General features: G+C 49.5%; 1 protein-coding gene across 3 annotated transcripts; it reads right to left on the reverse strand.

Moving 5' to 3' along the window:
• Positions 1–2,764: 2,764 nt before the first annotated feature.
• On the reverse strand, positions 2,765–16,082 carry MON1A (MON1 homolog A, secretory trafficking associated). Of its 3 annotated transcripts, none has more exons than XM_045496913.1 (6): positions 15,806–16,082; positions 7,109–7,245; positions 5,329–5,814; positions 4,012–4,777; positions 3,156–3,303; positions 2,765–3,056 (listed from the first exon to the last, which is right to left on the reverse strand). In XM_045496913.1, the coding sequence occupies exons 2-6, from the start codon at positions 7,230–7,232 to the stop codon at positions 2,916–2,918; spliced, it is 1,665 nt and encodes a 554-aa protein (XP_045352869.1). In that variant the 5' UTR covers positions 7,233–7,245; positions 15,806–16,082; the 3' UTR covers positions 2,765–2,915. The 3 variants fall into 3 exon arrangements, with proteins under 3 accessions (XP_045352869.1, XP_045352870.1, XP_045352871.1); XM_045496914.1 differs by lacking the exon at positions 15,806–16,082 and adding an exon at positions 14,329–14,591; XM_045496915.1 differs by lacking the exon at positions 5,329–5,814 and having other exon boundaries at positions 15,806–16,081.
• Between the last annotated feature and the right edge of the window lie 3,336 nt (positions 16,083–19,418).

Raw genomic sequence — 19,418 nt, forward strand, 5'->3', positions numbered from 1 at the left:
TTTTGGAGCTGTATCTCCTCTACTCCCCTATCCAGACAATATTCCTTGTTCCTCCTTCCAGGAGCACCTTTTTCCTTTCCTTCTCTTGCAGCTTAGATGGCACCACCTCCAGGAAGCCCTCCTGATCCAGTCAATGCCTGGTCCATTTTGTGGGTCCCACAGATCATATGCTATACCCGCTCTAGCACAGCTGACTCTGAATACCTGACTCCCCACTTTCCCCATTCCTAGTGCTGAACTCCCCTCCCCCGTGGGGCTGGAGCTCAGTGAGCACCTGGGAGAGAGAGGAAACAGGATTGGGCAGCCACACCCAGTGCTGGGAGGATTCAGAGCCTCAGGCATCATAAATGGCACTCCCTTCTCTAACTAGAATTGGCCCGGAAATGAATAAATACCCATAAAAAAAAATCATGTGTTCCACAGTCGACATGATTAAAGACACTCATGCTGGGTAAAACTGAAATGAAACATTCTCCGCTGGCGCTGAGACAGTTTCTTGGGTCCCGGTACTACATTCGGAGAGACTTCTGTAGGTTGGGAGGAGACTTCAAGGGCCCTCCTTGATCACTCTGTCCACTCGTTTTGAGGGTTGGGGTGCAGCAGTCAACAGTTGATTCTCTGCTGCCACCATGTGGCCAAGATGTTGGCTAGTCCCAGAACAGCGTCCCCTGGTGGACAACCCCGGTCCTTGAGAACTGGCATCCACAGGAGCACCCCTTCCTCCTTCCCCCTCTGCCCACTCTGCAGGAGCAGGGCAGGCAAACCATGTGGGGGAAGTGGGGCCTTGGAGTGTTAAGTATAAGTGCTCCCTCCAAGCTGAACTCACAAGGCCTGGCCTATATTTGGTTTAGGACCTGCCCAACTCCCCCAGTATCTATCACCTTGAAGGAGTGGCCTCTTTTCCCTTTTTGGCTCTCACATCCCTCTGAACACTACTCCAAAACAAAAACAAAAACGAGAACTAATGCCAGCCTTTTTCTCCAACCCAAAGAGATCATCTGAGTGGCAGCAGTCTCTAACTACAATATGACCATATCACTCTGCAGCTTTAAAACAAATTCAATGGCTCCCCACTGCCAGACTTTTACCTGGAGTTCAAGAAACCTAGGCCTTGAAAACTCCTCCAGCTTCACTTAAACCAGTAATACCAGGCTCTTTACCAGGTCCTTTGCACATGCTGGTTCCTCCACTAGGAACACCTTCCCTGTTTGGCCTGTTATTCCTTCCTTGATCCCCAGACAGATAAGCCCACACTCCAGGTGCCTACTGTCCTAGGTACACACACTCACCTAATTGTGACCACCCACTTCCACACCTACCCAGAATAGGTGCTAAACTGCAGAGGTGCTGAGAGTCCTACAAGAATCACAGTAGCCAACAGGAGTATCTAGGGGCTGACCACTGACCAGAGGAATGCCAATAGCAGCCATGGACTGCTGGCCTGGCATCACCTTGGCCCCAGAGGCAGTGATTTGGTGCACTGGCCAGGATCAAGGGGAGAAACAGCAGCAGAAACAGGCAGAAAAGAGACCCAGGGCACATGTGCAGGGCGAGCAGCACCGCCAAGCCTGTGGCTGTTCCCCACGCACCTTGGGGTCTAGGCAGGTGGTTTGCTGCCATATCCATCCTAATATGATCCAGGATAGGGCCAAGGGCAGGGGCTATCCCATTTCCTGGGACAGTAAATAGAACCATTCCAGTGTACCCTATGCTACCCACCAAATATATTTTCCAACATGGGTTGGTTTTAGTGGCAGAGTATCTTAGCCCAGCTCTCAGAGACTGCATAAGGGTGATTTACTCTACAGTCTTAAGACCACATTCAGTGGACACTTTTCTCCCATAAACATTTCCTAGGTCTTTTGCTCTCCTAGCCAATGAGATGGTTAAGCTGTGGCAGAACTGGGAAAGCCCCCCAGCAGCAAGATAGAGGCTTCCTGTACTGTGCCTTGGGCTCTGTCCAAAGAGGGTCTCAGGACAGAGTGGAGGGGTCTGGGCCTTCACTGCTGAGCCTCCTGAGATGTCCACAGTGACCCCTGTGGGCTGGAAAATGCCAGGGTAGCGGAAGAGGGCCCGGTGTGCCTAGCAGCATCAGCCCTTCCTAGGGCAGGGTCCACCCCTGCCCCAAAAGTCAGCTGGCTCTTCCTGCAGGCCCTCCAGCTCACTCCTGGGGACGGTCTGAGGAATGCACTGGCCAAAAGCACAGATGCCGAGGTGGATAGCCCTTCATGAGGAAGACCAAGCTGGGACAATTTCCCCAGAGGTCTAGGGCTACATACACTGAGGCTGGTCTCTGAATTTTTCTGTGCTGAAAACCAGACCACCTCACCAAGGGATCTTACCCACCTGTACCAAGCCTCAGACTCTCCCTAGTTGGCTGTCCTTCTCTTACTCAGCCTTGTCACTGCTGAGCTACAGCAGCCCTTTAAGCAGAGCCACAGCTCCCAGGGTATATGAGTGGTCCTTTGGGGCACAAAGCTGGGGGCCCCTCCTAGGAGTGAGAGGAGGGGCTATGCCCTTCTAGGAGGCACCAGGGACTCAGACTGAGTATCGGGGTGGGGCTGTGAGGGGCAAGGCCAGTGGAATGCTAGAGAACATTTTATGTATGGCAAGACTTTAGCTGAATGAAGAGACCCAGCCCAAGGTTCGATTCTGAGTGCTTGTGCTCCAGGACATGGGGAAACACAGGTAAGGACTAAGGAGGAGGATCCAGTATCTGTAGGAGTGAGAATGCATGAGTGAAGGGACCAGTGACAAGGCCCAATGAGTGTCTTCTCCAGAGTACTTTAATGCACGCACCAACCCACAGTCCCTGCCTGCTTGCTGCCTGGGCAAGAGAGGCCAGCCCATGTGGAGGCTCCCATAGCTTCCGTTGCCCAGTGCGCCTAAGAGGGCCGAACCCACACACATTCCCATCAGTAGGTGAGGGGTGTGAGGATGAAGAGGCGATCTTCTTCTTTGCGGATCCAGCGCATCAGCTTATGGATGGCACTGACAGCAGATGCCTTGGTCCCCAGGGGGCTGTAGCACATGTAGAGCTCAAAGGCACCTGTCACCTGGAGGAGGGGGCACAGGGTAGTCATCGAGGTTAGACATCTCGTGTGGCCCCTGCCCGGGATCCCGATGAAGCTGAGCCCATCCCAGGGCTGCCTTACCCAGGCCAGGAGGTTCTCATTGGGGCCCGTGTAGTAGATGGTCTTGAGTGGGCGGGAGGCATTGTGGGCCCGGCTGTGCAGGTATTGGTAGAGGCCCAGCAGCCGCTCCTGCTCCTCTTCACTGGTGTACGGGGCCTCAATCTCAGGGCTGGAGATGGGGGAGTGGGTTGGCAAAGAAATAACTTTCATTGCCTTCTCTGGAGATCTAAAAACAACTCTTCCTAGCCAGGGAGACTCTGACATGTGTCTTACCCTCCAAATGTTTTCCCAGGACAGAGCATGGCCTCCCTACCACAGAAGACTCCCCAGGACAGGGCTGGGCCCACCCAGAATGGAGCCCTGTTCTTCCCCCCTCCCCCAAGTTCATGGCATCTTTGGTGACTTCCCTTGGAGAGGCCAATCTGAGTTTAGGTGTTGGAAACAAAGTGACAGGCCTGAAGTGGAGGAAAAGTGATCTGGGAACCCAAGAAGGGGTAATGGGAGGACAGAAGATGCCACATCTGGCCACAGCCCCTCTGTTGGAGGAGGAATTCTGCATCCTAGATGGGACCAAAATGACCCCTAAGGCAGACCTGCTCCAGGGCAGGAGATCCAGGAGATCTCTGTTCCAGCTTCCTTCCCTGGGTGTACTGGGCATTTCAAGGCTTTGTGGGTAACAAAGTAGAGAGGTACATGCCCATAGGGGGTGGAGTGATAGGGAGTCTGGGTCCCTGATGTCAGAGTAAAACAGACCCAACATGTCAGTCCATTCACAGACGGGTCATCAGCTCCAGGACTGCATCAGGGCTGAGGGCCAACCGCCTCCCCTCCCTCGCCCCTGTCTCCCTCAAGTTGTGCTCCCAAGGTCCTCCCTCACCTGGTGAAGAGTCCCGAGCTCTTTGATTTATAGAGGAAGTGGCGCAGGTCCGGGATGCCCACTTGGGCAACACTGTAGTAGGGCGTGCGCAGTGCCTCTCGCAGCGCCAGGTGGGCTCCACGCTTCCGCAGGCGCTCCTGAAAGCGGCGGCGGCAGTCAGAGACTGCAAAGAAGTCCTCCCGGTCGGTGGAGACGAGCAACAAGCAGAGGTCGGTGTCAGGCTCCAGGTAAGAGATGTGTGCATGGAAGAAGCCGGCCGCATTAAATTTGGGTAGGCACACAGGCGTCCAGGCTTCTCCCTCACGGAAGGATGAGGAGGAACTTATGAGATTGAAGAGCAGGTGCAGGTCGATAGGGTGCAGGAATTGGTCCTTGCGGCGCACGAGCGCCACCAGCTGGTTGCGTGCCAGCAGGATGGAGAAGACAAGGCTGCGCGCTCGCGCCTGCTGCAGGCTGGCACTCACCGCGTCGCGCACGGCCGCAGCCAGGGGCAAGCAGCGCGCTGCCCCCATGAGGAAGCTGGGGTCTCGCGCCATGAGCTGCAGCAGGTTGTCGGTGATGCGCTCCGAGCCCGAGAGCAGGCGCCGCAGGTCGTAGTTCTGCTTCTGCTGGAAGATGTGGCTCAGCTGGGCACCGGTAAGAAGGCTCAGGATCTGGTAGTAGATGTAGAGCAGCTCCTGCGCCAGTTCCTGCGCCGATTGCCGCGTGCGCGCCACTGCCACCAACACCAGTGGGCTCCGGCGCACGAATACTACCTTGTAGCCATCTGAAGGTGGAGGGAGGGGATGTCAGCTTCTCCGGGGAGCCCTCCGGGATTGGCCTTGCCCAGCTCCCTCGGAGCCCCAGCTTCCTACACAGCTTGTCGCTTTCTACATCCTCTCCACCCTCCCTCAGATCTCTGCACACAGTAGGGGCTTATGGATGATGAAGATAAAAACAGCAGCCCACGGTTCCCTTTCCCTGAGGATTCCAGGCTGTCCCTGCCACTTGCTTCACAGAGTGGCACCAGCCAAAATGCAGTGAGCAATTGAAAAAAAACATTCTTGTGTTAAATGTCAAGAGCTGGGTGGGGCTCAGGGCCTGGGATTTCTAGTTCTCTCCAAGGGCAAAGCCCATGTCAGAGCCACCTTTGGACCTCACAATACCCCGTAAGGCAGTCATTGTTGCTATCTGTGTTCAGATGACAATATTGAAGCCCAGTGAGGTGGAGGGGCTGCCCTTGGTCACACAGCACATCCCAGCCCTCTAGTCCCTCGGGGACTATGAATTAACCCTGGTCAGGGGAGCCCTCCCTGCCCCCCTTTCCAGGTGGCTCACCTGCGTGGATAGAACGAATGGCGTTCTTGTCTGCCTCCAGGAAGGACACCAGGGCCACCATGACACCCATGGTGCTGGAAAGTGCCTCCTCTGACCCATAGCGGGAGTACACAGGCTTCCCCGCCTCGCTCAGCACAAAGACGTGCTTCTGGTGCAGTCGCCATGCCTCAGCAGCCTCCTCCTCATCCCCCTCGCCTGTGCCCTCCCTGGGGGGTTCTGTGGCTGGCCGCCCAGCTGCCCCTGAAGGCTCTGGCCAGTCCTCAGAGCTTCCTGGCAGCATCTCCTCCTGCAGGTCTCGGGCCACACCCGTCAGTTGGGTGCTCAGCTCGCTGAAGTCCTGGCTGATCTGTCGCATGTCTGCAGGCAGTGGTGGAGGACCCCCAACACCCTCCTTGGGGCTGTCCCCAGAAGCTGCCCCATCCTCCGATTCAGTCAGGTCCTCATAGGAACGGGCATGGACGAACATGGCACCCTCCTGCCCAGCACCTGCCAGCCAAAAGCACTGGTGCTTAGAGCAATAGCCACTGGCAGACCACCTTACCAGCAAGATGCGTAATATGGCACTCTAGCTTTACTGCAGAGACAAGCCACTGTTCCCTCCTGCTACTGCCTACTACAAGTTATGCCTCCCTGCGGCTTACAGCCCACCAGTTTCCTCCCATCACACTGGGAATAAAACCCAAACCCCTCATGGCTGCGGGAATGACTTGCTTCTACTTGCTTCTCTCAATCTCATCTCACAGCCCTTACCCACTCCAGTCACACTGACCTTCATCCACCTGCTCTTTGGACACCCTCAACATGCCCTCACCTACCTCAGGGCCTCTGTACCTACTGTTCCCTCTGCCTGGAATGCACTCCCACCTCCTCGCATGGCCAGCTCCTTGTCACACTTCAGCTCTCAGCAAAGACATAAGTTACCTCCTCACCTGACCTCTGAGCCTGGGCACTCTATCATATCTCTCTCTTTGATTTCTCTTGTGCCACTTGTCAGTTATTATCCTCCTTCCCAACTACAGTGGGGTTCCTCCTGAGGGGCAAGAAGGTGGTTGTTCACTGCTGTGTGCCGAGCACCTTGCCCTGTGCCTGGAATACCTTTGTTCAGTGACTCTCTATCCCTGTGAGAAGTCTCCCTGACCCAGTTCAGGCCATAGTTCCTAACCCACTCCACTGTAATGACCCCACTAGCCTATGGCTCCCCTAAGGCAGGGGCCATGTCAGTCTTTCTCTACTGATTTTTTTTTTTTTTTTTTTTTTTTTTTTACAGAATAATTCAACAGATGTATTTTGAGTCTCTATGATGAGTTTGGTACCGTACTAGGCATTTGGGATACAACCACTCTGTGCTCAAAGAGCTCACAATTTTGTGGACAAGAGATGGGCAATATATACATAAACAAATAAAATTACAAAATAACTACTGTCCTGTACAGAGCATGGTCAGAGCAGGCAGGCCTAACTCGTGCAGAGGTGACATTTAAGCTGAGAGCTGAGGGAGGGAAAAGGAGTCAGGAAGGCGCAATGTAGACCCAGGGAACGGGAGGAGAACCCATGCTGGCAGCCAGACAGCACAGGGGTGAGTAGCCCAACATGAAGTGGAGAGGAAGGCTGGACACAGACCGAGCCCGTTTCCTGCGGTATCCCCAGCACCTAACAAGTAGCCCACGAGTGACTGAACGAGTGCATGAATGAGTGGGAGTGAAAGACTTGGTGGGAATCCCAGTTGCCCTGGAGGCTGCTCTCGCTGTCAGCTGCCTGGAGCTGCACACCCTGCCCGTACCTGGCTCCATTCCCTGAGCCAGTCCTGGTGTGGGGCTTTCAGCTCTCTCCATACTCTGCCCATCAGAAGGAGCCAGGGTGCCATCGGGGCATTCGCTGCTCCTCTTCTGCATGTCAGCAGCCATCCCTTGGACTCTCCTGTGGGCAAACAAAGACATCATCGAGGGTAAGGAGGGAGGTGCTGTTGGCAGGGGTCACTGCTAGTACAGTAACAGTGGTTAGTTAGTACAGGAAAGCACCAGGACCCAGCTAGCTCAAACCTCTGGGAAATGGGTTCTGAGTATTCCCCTGTAAAAAGTGAAGTATGTTGTTCTTTTTCTAAGTAGAAAAGGAAAAATTCATTGTACCTATTCATTGTAGAAAACTTGGAAAATAAAAAAAGATAAAGAAAGAAATGTCACCATTTCCCCACCATTCAGGATCTTTCACTGTTCACATTTTGGTGTATTTCTTTCCAGTTTTTTGTTTGTTTGTTTGTTTGTTTTTTGAATGCACATAAAATGGAAATTTTTTTTTTTTAACAAACTGATAACAGCAGCTAACACTTACTGAGCACCAAGGTAGTGTGCTAGGAAGTATAAGTGGACACAGTTATCTAAGCCTGATCACTACACTCTGTGGCAGGTGCTCCTGTCTCAGGCTGGCTCTACAGATAAAGGGACTGAGGCTGAGACAGTAAATGCCTGCCCAATGTCACAACAGGGTGGAAGCTTTGGGAGCTGGCAATTGAAACAATTCTGTATCCTGGTATCTTTCACTGCACATCCTACCACAAACACTTCCTCATTCAAAACTGAATTGACCAATAGTTCTTTCTGAATACTTAGGCATTTGCAAAGAAAGAGCAAACAAGCTTGTCTTCAGGCTTGCTTTTTTCTGAGTACACTTTTGTACTTTCTGAATTTGGCACCAGGGCTTGCCTTACAACTATACAGCTGTACAACTATAGACATAACAGTTCTCAGTGCCCATCTGAATGCCAGGACAGACTCAGTTTCATCTCCCAGTCCTTCTGCAGCCTCAGAGCCAGGTGGAGGTGGCGATGAGTGGATGGCAAGGATAACAAAGTTGGATGGCTCACCTGGAGTCACCCCTAAGGGCCCCTGAATGGCAGGCTGAAGGAGCCTTCATTTGGCAAGCAAAATACATTCATAGGGGAGGGGTTCCATTGAGGCACTGATCCTTTCGTGAAGAGAAATCTGGGTAGATAGGCGAGAAGGACTGCAAAGACTAGTCAGAGACTCATGAAGAGGTCATGCGGGCAGGCCAGGGGCCTGGGAGGGACTGGTGTTAGTGTGAGCAAAGTAGACCCTGTCCCTGCCCTTCTAGGACAGAGTCATAGGAAATAACTGAGGCCTTGTTTCTCAGTAGCTCCGCAACCTTGGGCAAATGACTCTTCCCCGAGCCTAGCATGAAGTAGGTGCTCAAAAATGTTCATGAAGAGTGACCTCAAAGAGAGAGCATCCCCATCACTCTCATTTGTGTGGTCCCAGGTTGTCCATGTCCAAGAACACCCTCTCAGACTCCTTATCCTCATCCCACCAGAGCTCCTACCAGGCAGCTCCTGTATGCACCCAAAGAACTGACTTTCAAGCTCTTTTTTTTGTTTTTTTGTTTTTGTTTTTGTTTTTTGGTCATCTTTGTTCTAAGCTATGGAATCCTTTTTCAAATGCATCTTTTGCAGAAGTTCAACAGGCAAAACAGACAGGGAAGCCTGGTAGCCACTCGTGCACTGAACCTGGAGCATCACAGAACAAGTGAAGGTTGGGCACCATTGGCCAACAGCGTCACCCCACTTAGAGTAGGACCAAAAAAAGATCATCTGGGAGAATATTGACCTCTGGGGATTTTCTAGGCCACTAATCCCATCCATTAGGACAGTCAAGAGTGATGGATCCTAGCATGAGTCAGAGCCCAGAGGACCAAGGCATGGGCCACCTTGTCTGACAGAGGGCCAGAGTAACTAAAAGGCTACTTGCCCTCAACGGCTAGGCCTCAACGGCTAGGTTGTTCAGAAAGGTCCGCTCAGAGACAGAGACCGAGACCAAGAGGAGTAATCCCAGACAGGCCAAAACAAGCACTGTAACACCATAGAGGCTGGGGCAGTGGGTGCTACAGTAACTAGGGCATGCCTAGGTCTTCAGCAAGAAGACACAGGCCACATGAGAACCTCATAGAGCATTATTTCACAAGCTAACCTGAAAGTGAGATTGGGGTCTGCACTGCTATGTGAAGATGGAGTGACTCCAGAGAGAGGAGTCTGTGTCCAGGCAGAGAGAAAGCTGCTACTGACAGTCCCAGGGTTGTGGCCAAGGCTTCTGGACCTGGCTCCCTGGACGGAGACCTGGATTGCTATGTGTTTCTTTCCGGGAAGTAGGTCCAGAACCATTGCTTCAAATTACTATATTTCTATGGAGACTCACTTTCCTGCTCCCTTAGTCAATAAGTTCACACCTCTCTTCTCAAACTTCTATCACTTCCTTCTCCCACACTCACTCAGCATGATCCATGATCTCACCGAGGAAGCAGAAGTCAGCAAAAGAGAACTTCCAAGATTCCCACCACCACCTTGCTTCACCTGCCAGGCTCTGCTTTCCTTCTTCTCACTGAAGATGAGCTGTCCTTGCTCCACTGGGAGCAAATGCCCCCACTGCAGTCCCTTTCACCTGCACAAGCACAAGCACATGGCTTCAGCAGCTGTCCCTCTCTCTCCCAGATCATTGGTTTCCCCTTCTCCCCCATCCAGCACCAATATGCTGATGCTTCCTCCATTTTCAAAACACCTTCCGGGGCACCTGGGTGGCTCAGTCGGTTAAGCGTCTGACTTCGGCTCGGGTCCTGATCTCACAGTCAGTGAGTCTGAGTCCCACATCGGGCTCTGTGCTGACAGCTCAGAGCCTGGAGCCTGCTTCGGATTCTGTGTCTCCCTCTCTCTCGGCTCCTCCCCCACTCACGCTCTGTGTCTCTCTCTCAAAGATGAATAAATGTTTAAAAAAAAAAATTAAAAAAAAACCACCTTACTTTGGGTGTGTTCACTCGTTATAATTCACTGAGCTGTACTTATGATTTGTGAACTTCATGTTTGTTTTATTTCAATTAAAGAGTTAAAACAACCCCCCACCCCCTTAACTTTACATTCCCCTCTAGGTTCCACCCCATTTTTTTGCTGCCCTTTATAAAACAGACCTCAAAACAGTAAATAATACTTGGAATATAATTAGTAGGCTAGGCTATGCTGTGTAACAAATGAATGTCAAAATGGTAGAGGCTTCACACATAAAGGCTTATTTTTTGCTTACACAAAATTTACCTTGGATCTGGTAGTAATTCAGCTCCCTTCCAAGCAGTGATTCAGGAATCCAGGTTACTAGCATCCCATAGCTCTGCCATCTGGAATACATGCCTTTTCCACATCACTGGGCAGTGGAAGACAGGGCTGGAAGGTCATGTACCAGCTCTTAAATACTTCAAAGCCCAGATTGGCCAGAAGTAGTCACATGGCCAGAGGGACTGGGAAGTGTGGGGAGCTCACGGGTATCTGGTAATCAAGAAATACATCTGCCGCAGCCTCTCCACTTCACTCACTTGGGTTTTTTTTAAGATTTTATTTTTAGGTAAGCTCTACACCCAATGTAGAGCTCGAACTCACAACTCCAAAATCAAGAGATGCATGCTCTACTGACTGAGCCAGCAAGGTGCCCCTTTCCCATTCATTCTTGAAGCCACTCCAACTAGACTTGTGCCTCCATCATTCCAGCAACACTGCTCTCATCAAGGTTGCTAGTTGACCTCAGGATCCTCACCTCACTCAGTAGCAGTAATGGATACACACTTGGTGATTTCCTCTCTTAAAACACTTTTTCTTCTTGGCTTCTGGTACACCACTCTCCTTTCTTGGTTCTCCTCCTACCTCATAGACCATGCCTGCTAAGTCCTTTATGCAATTCCTCTTACAGTTATGGGACCCAGATTTCAGCCCTTGGATCTCTTTTCTGTCTTCATTCAAACCACTGGTGATCTCATTCAGTCTCATGTTTTTGTTTTTGTTTTTAATTTTTTAATGTTTATTTTTAGAGGGGAGAAGATGCAGAGAGACAGAGAGACAGAGAGTGAGAATCCCAAGCAGGCTCCACACTACCAGTGCAGAGCCCAATGTGGGGCTCAAACTCATGACTGTGAGATTACGACTTGAGCCAATATCAAGAGTGGGATGCTTAACCGACTAAGCCACCCAGGTGCCCCCAGTCTCAACTCCATTGATACATTAATGATTAGTGATACATTGTGATTCCAATTTTTATTTCTAGCCCCAATGTCTCTTCTGACTTCTAGAGTCACACACATTTAACTGTCTACTTCATGTCTTACAGTATCTCAAAGTTATATGTCCAAAACTGAGTTCCTGATTGTCCTCTTAAAAACGTACTCCTCCCAGAGTTTTCTCCATCTCAGTGAAAGACAATGATTTTCAGCAAATCTTGGAGTCATCTCTTTTCCTCACACCCCGTATATCGAACCACTAGCAAATCCTGTCACCTGTACTTCTGAATACCCAGCAAAATGTCTCTCTAGTTAATATTTTCCCTATAGAATTCCTCTTGGTTTTTAATACCCAACTGTGGTAGCCAGCCTTCAAGCCAGTCCCCAATGATCCTCAACTTACAGTGTATATGCCTTTGTGTACTCCCCTCCCACACTGAGCAGTTATGTAACCAATAGGATAACGTGAAAATGACAACGTGTGATTTCTGAGGCTAGGTCATAAAAGATACTGTGGCTTCTGCCTTGCTGTCTTGGATCACCCTAGTTGGAGCCATCAGCCATGTTGTGAGGACACTTGAGCAGCTGTCTACAGAGAGAACCTCAGCAAACTTTGAGACATGCAAATAGCCAGTACCAAATGTGCCAGTCATGTGAGTAAACAATCTTCTAGCCCCTGTAAAGCCTTCAGATGACTTCAACCTCACAAGAGAAACTGAGCCTGGACCATCCAGCTAAACTGCTCCCAGATTTCTCCCAAATACCAAAGGAACTGCATGAGATAATAAATATTTATTGTTGTTTTAAGCTGCTAAGTTTTGGAGTAATTTGTTACACTGCAATAAATAACTAATACAACAAACTTGTATTGTTTTGGCTATGTTTATATAGAAAAATGCTATTTACATCATCAAAACTTGATCTATATTTTAAACAAGTGATGTACATTTAAGTCCTCAAATTACATTCCAAGTTGGATAGAACATCACTCACTAAGTGGCAACAAAACGGGCTTACTTGCATCATGGCTGTTGAAGGTACTGAAAGAGGCCATGATACTGCATCAAAGCAGCAAACTCTGGTGGTCAGGAGGGTATGTTTTTCAGCATTTTATATCCTAATGCTATAACCTACTGGGCATGTATTAGGTATATATTTTCCTGTGTTTTAGTACCATTTTAGAAAATTGGGGGTTTGTGGTCGATGAGGGAAGCATTATACTTTTTCCCATTTAAAATAATGGTGGGGGGAGGCGCCCGGGTGGCTCAGTTGGTTGGGTGTCCAACTTCAGCTTAGATCATGATCTCGTGGTTTGTGGGTTTGGGCCCTGCGTCAGGCTCTGTGCTGACAACTTGGAGCCTGGAGCCGGCTTCAGATTCTGTGTCTCCCTCTCTCTCTCTGCCCCTCCCCCTGCTCACACACTCTCTCTCTCTCTCTCTCAAAAATAAAAACATTTAAAAAATTTTTAAATAGTGGAAACAGGGGCACCTGGGTGGCTTAGTCAGTTAATGTCCGACTCTTTGTTTCAGCTCAGGTCATGCATGATCTCATGGTTTCGTGTGTTTGAGCCCCATGTCAGGGTCTGTGCTGGCAGAATTCTCTCTCTCCCTTTCTTTGCCCCTTCCCCACTCATGTTGTCTCTGTCTCTCTCAAAATTAAATAAATAAATAAATAAATAGATAGATAGATAGATAATAAAAAGATATATGAAATAATGGGAAACAGATAGTTAGTGATTCCAGATAATGTCCAACTTTTGTGGAACAGATTACTAATGTTAAATGGGAAAAGCCCATATCCAGAATCTGACCACTGCTCATCACCACCACCACCACCACTACCACATTGGTCCAGGCCACCATTACCTCTCTAGGGGAGTGATGCACCAGCCTTTTAACCAGTCTCCCCACATCTACCTTTGTCCTTGCGCAATATATCCCTCCCACAGGACTCAAAGAGATCCTCTTGAAAAAGGAAGTCAGGCCGTGTAATTCCCCTGCTCAAAACTCTATAATGGTTCTCACTCATTCAGTGAGACAGCCAATTTCCTCAGAACAGCACACAAAGCCCCACTCTACCCCTTCCTTTTATTTCTTTGACTTGATCTCCTTCCCTTCCCCCTGCTCCCTTCACCTCAGCCCAGCCACACTGACCTCATGGCTTTCCTTTAGGATAATATAAATGTGAATCCTAAGTACTTCTGCATTTCAGAATTTGCCCTTGCTGAACTTTCTGCACAGACCACATCTCTCTGCTTTTCACTTTGTCCCTCATTCACCTATTCCACTGACGGGGCTAGATATTGACATGACCTACTCTCTCACTTCCTTCCGGTTGCTGCTCAAGTGTTACCTATCAGAGAGGCCTTCCTACAATATCCCTGATCTTCCCTGTCTTGCCCTGCTTCATTTTTCTATGAAGCATTTCAAGTTTCAGTATGTCAGCTCCATATGCAGGAGGAGTTTAATCAACATTTGCCAGATAAATAACTTTGGAAGGGAAAAGGTGAAAGATCTTCAAAGAATATCCAGTTATAATGCAGTCTCTGGAGACCCCTGCCTGTGGAGAAGACTTGTTTTTGATAGTAGTCAAGTGTTCAAGAACAATGGTCCTAGAATCAGAGGGACCTGGATGGACCTGGTTTGGTTCCATAAGTCTTAGTTTTCTCATCTATAAAGTGGGGACAATGATAATACCAATTCACTGGGTTGTGGAAGGATTAAATGAGATGTTCATGTAATTTGTTTACCCTGGCACACAGTAAGCACTTGCACACTTAATGGCTACTGCCATTAATATATCATGATTATTTTTACTTAGCATTCAAACCATATGTAGCTGCACTTACACACAAAAAGTGGTCTCTGCCATGTAAATCAGTCCTTTGAAAGTTGGCTCACCCTGAGCAAACATGATTATGACCTCATGAAGCCAGGTAGCTTCTGGCCTGAAGTGACCCACCTGTGATGTCCAGCCAAAGAGATGTCTGTGTACCTTGGGCTGGGGGTTCCTCCAGGCTTACTGGCTATTCGTTGGGCCTGACATTGCAGGAACAGACCATTGGTTCTCTGCTGCTCCTGGAAGTTTCTCCCAAGTTGAATCCTTGGTCTGCCACATGCCCCTGCTCTGTGGCCTTGTACCTCTGGTCAAAGACCCAAACATGGTCTACGGCAACTTACCCAAGGTCCTGGGGGCCCACTACCCACCGATCCCTTGTGGACTTAGGTGACTGAACCCAGTATGGCTGAGTGGTACTCAGCATGGTAACTATATGGAATGAGGGCAGGGTCAACTGGCTGGGGCTAGTAGACGCTTCCTTCACAATAGTTCCCCAGCTACTTGACATCATGTAGCATCTCAACATCTCCAAGCCCAATCGGGGGATCCAGCCAGAAGTCCTGATGAAGCAAACAGTTATCTAGACACTTACTCTGGAAACTAGGCAGCAAACCCCACCCTAGCCCCCACTGGAGCCATAACCTTCATGACAGAGGCTCCTGGGAGGCTGGGCCTGAAGCAGTTAAGCGAGAGAGGTCTCTTGGAACCAGTCCCATATGTGCCCTCAGGGTCCCTTCTCAGGCAGCCTCTCTAGAAGCCCCCAGGGCATGCTACTTTCCCTAGATGTGCTCTGCTGTGCCTACAAGCAATGTCTCCAAACAGGTTGTCTCAATCACCCCTTCTTGTGTGCTTCCCTCCCTCAGGTGCCCACCCTGGAGCAGGCAGAACCTTTAAGAGCCCCTCCCTACTGACTCCTACCACTGTTGCTCCCTCTTCCTGCTTGGATAGTGCTCCATCCTGCCCTGACCCTTTTGGAGTGGGCTATCTGGGAGGGTGGTGCCAGAATGCATGGGTCTCTGGCAGACAGGGCCCTGGTGAGGCTATGCTGTAGCTGGTTCAGCAGGATGCCTACTCCGTGAGCATTGCCTGGTACTTGTCACTGCTGGTGGCCACTCCCCTCTCTGACAAAGGCTGCTCACCCTCCCCCAGCAAACTGGAACCCAGAAACGGTGGCTCACCCAGTACAGGCAGACAGGTTATCTGAGCCAGGGCACCCTTGAGAGCAAAGTCCAAAGCCCCAGGACACTTCCAGGAGTTGCCCGCTCACCCCACAGTCACCTCTGCAGATCTTTGAAAGGATTCTGCCAGGGGGAGGGGGACGGGGGAGCGGAATATGTGTGCCTTGAGGGGCGGGTCCTACCAGGCCACTGCCTCCTACAGGACTTTGCTCTCCCACCCAAAGGAACGGTTCTGGTCTTCGCCTTTTGTATTCTTCAGCTGGGGGACAACCGGCTAAGGCACCCCAAAGAGACTAAATCCTCCTATCCCAAGTGAAGCGTATGTGGCAGGGGCCCCCAGTCTTCAAGCCCCTGGCTCCAAGGATGACAGCTCTCCAGTTTCTCGGTACCCCCTGGCCACGTGGGTTGGCAGTCGTACTCACCTGTTTCTCCGGGGGGGCCCAGGACGCACAGAGACTGCCGGTTACTGCTCTCTGCCGGACCCCCAGGAGGGCACGGGTGTCCGGCCGAGTCCGGCCGGAGGGCGCAGGTCAGACCCTCGGACCCCTGCGGACGCAGACATGGCCACAGCGCAGGCCACCGCCCCTCCCACCGCCCCTCGCCCAGCAGCCGACCCAGGAAGACAGCCCTCTCCGGCCTCTCGTGGCGGAGGCCTGGCTCCAGCCGCTCTGCCTCTGGCCCTGCCCGCCCCGGGGTGCATTGTGGGAAATGTAGTCGGCGCTCACCGCTGCCTGCGGCACTCTGAGGCGGGGCTGGGCGCCCGGTCCCGGCAAAGTCGAGGGCGGGGCGTCACCCGGAGCAGGATTTGTCTCATCCGGAACCACCTTCTCCAGCGTCGGGCCTGGCCCAAATGCCTCCTCGGAGCCCAAAGGCCAGGGTGGACCGTAGGCCCAGACTCCCTGGCCCGTCCGCCCTGGCCATCTAGAGGTTTATTTCAAGGCGGAGTAAGACACTTTGGGATTGTTTCCTCTATTGATTGTGGAAAGGCAGTGCAAGTTTGGGAACTGGATAAATGTTATTAGTGACTCTAGCTACGCTGGTTGTAAAGGATGTAGGCACACCAATTGTTGCTGAAGACGTCCTTTTAGCCACGTTTTAATATTATCAGTATGAGGCTCTAAAACAGTTCTCAGCTTTGCACATAGAATGACCTGGGGAAATTTAAAAAATCACTAATGCTTAGAGATTTTTATTACTCCTAGAGAATTCGATTTAATTGAACTGGGATGGGACTCAGGCATTGGTATCTTTTTTTTTTTTTTTAATTTTTTTTTCAACGTTTATTTTTGGGACAGAGAGAGACAGAGCATGAACGGGGGAGGGGCAGAGAGAGAGGGAGACACAGAATCGGAAACAGGCTCCAGGCTCTGAGCCATCAGCCCAGAGCCTGACGCGGGGCTCGAACTCACGGACCGCGAGATCGTGACCTGGCTGAAGTCGGACGCTTAACCGACTGCGCCACCCAGGCGCCCCCATTGGTATCTTTTTAAAAGCTTCCCAGGTGATGTGCCAGGGCAAGGAACGATTGCTATGGGCATTTGTAATGTCCTAGACACAAAACAATACAAACGACAGGAAAACATAAAGCTTTTCCAAACAATTTTTTTTTTAAGTTTATTTTTATTTATTTTGAGAGAGCAAGCTGGGGAGGGGCAGAGAGAGAGGGAGGCAGAATCCCAAGCAGGCTCCACACCTTGAAATCAGGAACCGTGAGATCATGACCTGAGTCGACGTCGAGTCAGTTGCTTAACCGACTGAGGCACCCAGGTGCCCCCCCCAAACAATTTTATTTATTTATTTTTTTAACTTCTTTAAATTTATTTTTGAGAGACAGAAACAGAGCATGAATGGGGGAGGAGCAGAGAAAGAGGGAGACACAATCTGAAGCAGGCTCCAGGCTCTGAGCTGTCAGCACAGAGCTCGATGTGGGGCTCGAACCCACAAACTGTGAGGTCATGACCTGAGCTGAAGTTGGAGGCTCAACCGACTGAGCCAGCCAGGCACCCCAAAACAATTTTATTCTTAAAAATCAGTTTAAGGAAGTAAAATCAGAGATTAACAAAAATACTGCTCATGTTTTCTCTGAAGAGAAATCACTTTATAGTTTTTCTGGTTAATTTTCCCAATAGTTTTAGGATGAAGGAAAAAGTCTGAAATCACTCCTTTGATTCTCTCTGCTGCTTGGAGCACCCCAATGCAGTATCCTGTCTCCATCTCAGCCCTACACTGGAATTGGGAAAGCTCTGCCCCTGAGCTTCTCTTGTGGTCTCAGATGGCTGTCACCTGGAGCCTACCTCCACAACAGTGGTCTATGACTGAAATGGTGACAAAGCTGTAGCCTTTTACTGGAGATGGCTTTGCACAGGGCTGAGACACTAGCATATAATTTAAGGGAAGACTTCTCCTCCCTTTTAGGTTAAGAAAATGTGAGAAAATGTCCAATTCCTTCACTATCTATTCCCCCTGGAAAGGAGAGTGGAAGAGGAAAGAGGAATCTCTCCAGGTCATCACTGGTCACTCAGTATTTTCAGTCCTCACTACCTCAGGAGTTCAGGCTCCCTCACTTAGAATAAATATCATTTATACAGTTTGGCTGTCATGAATCCCATCACATTAGTTGTGATGAGTTGTGAGAACAAATTGTGTGAACTTGTAAGAGTTCAAGCCATGGGGTGCCTTGCTGCCTCAGCTGGTAGAACATGCGACTCTTGATCTCAGGGTTGTGAGTTCAAGCCCCACGTTGCGTGTAGAGTCTACTTTAAAAATTTTTTAATTTAAAGAAAGAGAGTTAAAGCCAAGAAGATGTCATATTCTCTCATTGGTGCAGAAGTATCCTGGCTATATCCCATTAACTAGAAACTGTCCTCCATAGAATTGGTCTTCATAGAAGACAGATTTAAAGTTTCCTAACATACCTACCCAGTCTCTTCAATAGTCTGTAGGGTGACCTCAGGGTTTTTTCTAGAGTCTCACTCTTGCTTTCAAGAACATCAGCTCCACCAGACAGCACCACTGTCATTAGGAAGTACAGTTGACCCTTGAACAACAGGTGTTTTATTATATGCAAATCCATTTATATGCAGAGGTTTTTCAATAAGTATATTGGAAAATTTTGGGGGGGATTTGTGACAATTCGAAAAAACTTGCAAATGAACCATGTGGCCTAGAAGTATAAAAAAATTAAGAAGTTAGGTATGTCATGAATGCATAAAATATAATTACATACTAATCCATCTTGCCATTTATTACCATAAAAAATATACAAATTATAAAAAGTCAAAATTTATTAACTCCCTCCCACACAAATACTTACAGACTGTATGTACATGGTGCCATTTGCAGTCAGAAATGTAAACAAGAATAAAGATGTAGTATTAAATCTTAACTGCATACAATTTACTATAGAACATACTGTTCTACTGTGATAATTAGTTAGCCAACTCCTGCTGCTTTTGTGGTGAGCTTGTGTTGCTAGTATCCACTTAAAACCCCATGCGATGCTAATCATCTCCTTGTGAGCAGTTAGTCTCTGGTAAATTGCTTATCACAGTAAAAAGTGACTGACCTCTCATGGTCCTCACCATTAAGTAGTTAAGTTTTGGGGGAGTCCAAAGTTTTACGTAGATTTTCAACTCCACAGGTAGGGGGTGGGAGTGGAATTGGTGCCCCAACCCCTAGGCTGTTCAGGGGTCAACTGTATTGCATCTACTTAGCCAAGCAAGTGATTACATCTATGTGATTCTGGCTAAGCCTTGTGCCTAGGACACTCACAGAGCAAACCATTGTGGCTACTTAGTAAAACATTTTAAGGTTATCATTCCAAACTTTTTTAATCCACTTACTGACTTATATTTGAATATTGGGACAATCCTTTCCAATATGTCACCTTTTTGCTTATAGAATTACCAAGAAATAAATCTTAGTCTTTTGGAATAATAACAAATGCCAGTCCCATGACGGCTCTGCTGCCCTGCAGGACAATGCTTCAAACCTTGGGCGTTGCCATAAACCACACACTACCCTGCACCTTCTGTC

Source organism: Leopardus geoffroyi, chromosome A2 (assembly GCF_018350155.1).
Source record: "Leopardus geoffroyi isolate Oge1 chromosome A2, O.geoffroyi_Oge1_pat1.0, whole genome shotgun sequence".
In the NCBI taxonomy this organism is placed as follows: Eukaryota; Metazoa; Chordata; class Mammalia; order Carnivora; family Felidae; genus Leopardus; species Leopardus geoffroyi.

What these genes read in the sequence shown, in the direction of transcription:
- MON1A (XM_045496913.1), bottom strand. Translation starts at nt 7,232, where the DNA reads ATGGCTGCTGACATGCAGAAGAGGAGCAGCGAATGCCCCGATGGCACC. An exon ending in CATTCGTTCTATCCACGCAG is followed by an intron (nt 4,778 to 5,328) that starts GTGAGCCACCTG and finishes CTCCACCTTCAG; the next exon opens with ATGGCTACAAGGTAGTATTC. An exon ending in AGCTCGGGACTCTTCACCAG is followed by an intron (nt 3,304 to 4,011) that starts GTGAGGGAGGAC and finishes CCCCATCTCCAG; the next exon opens with CCCTGAGATTGAGGCCCCGT.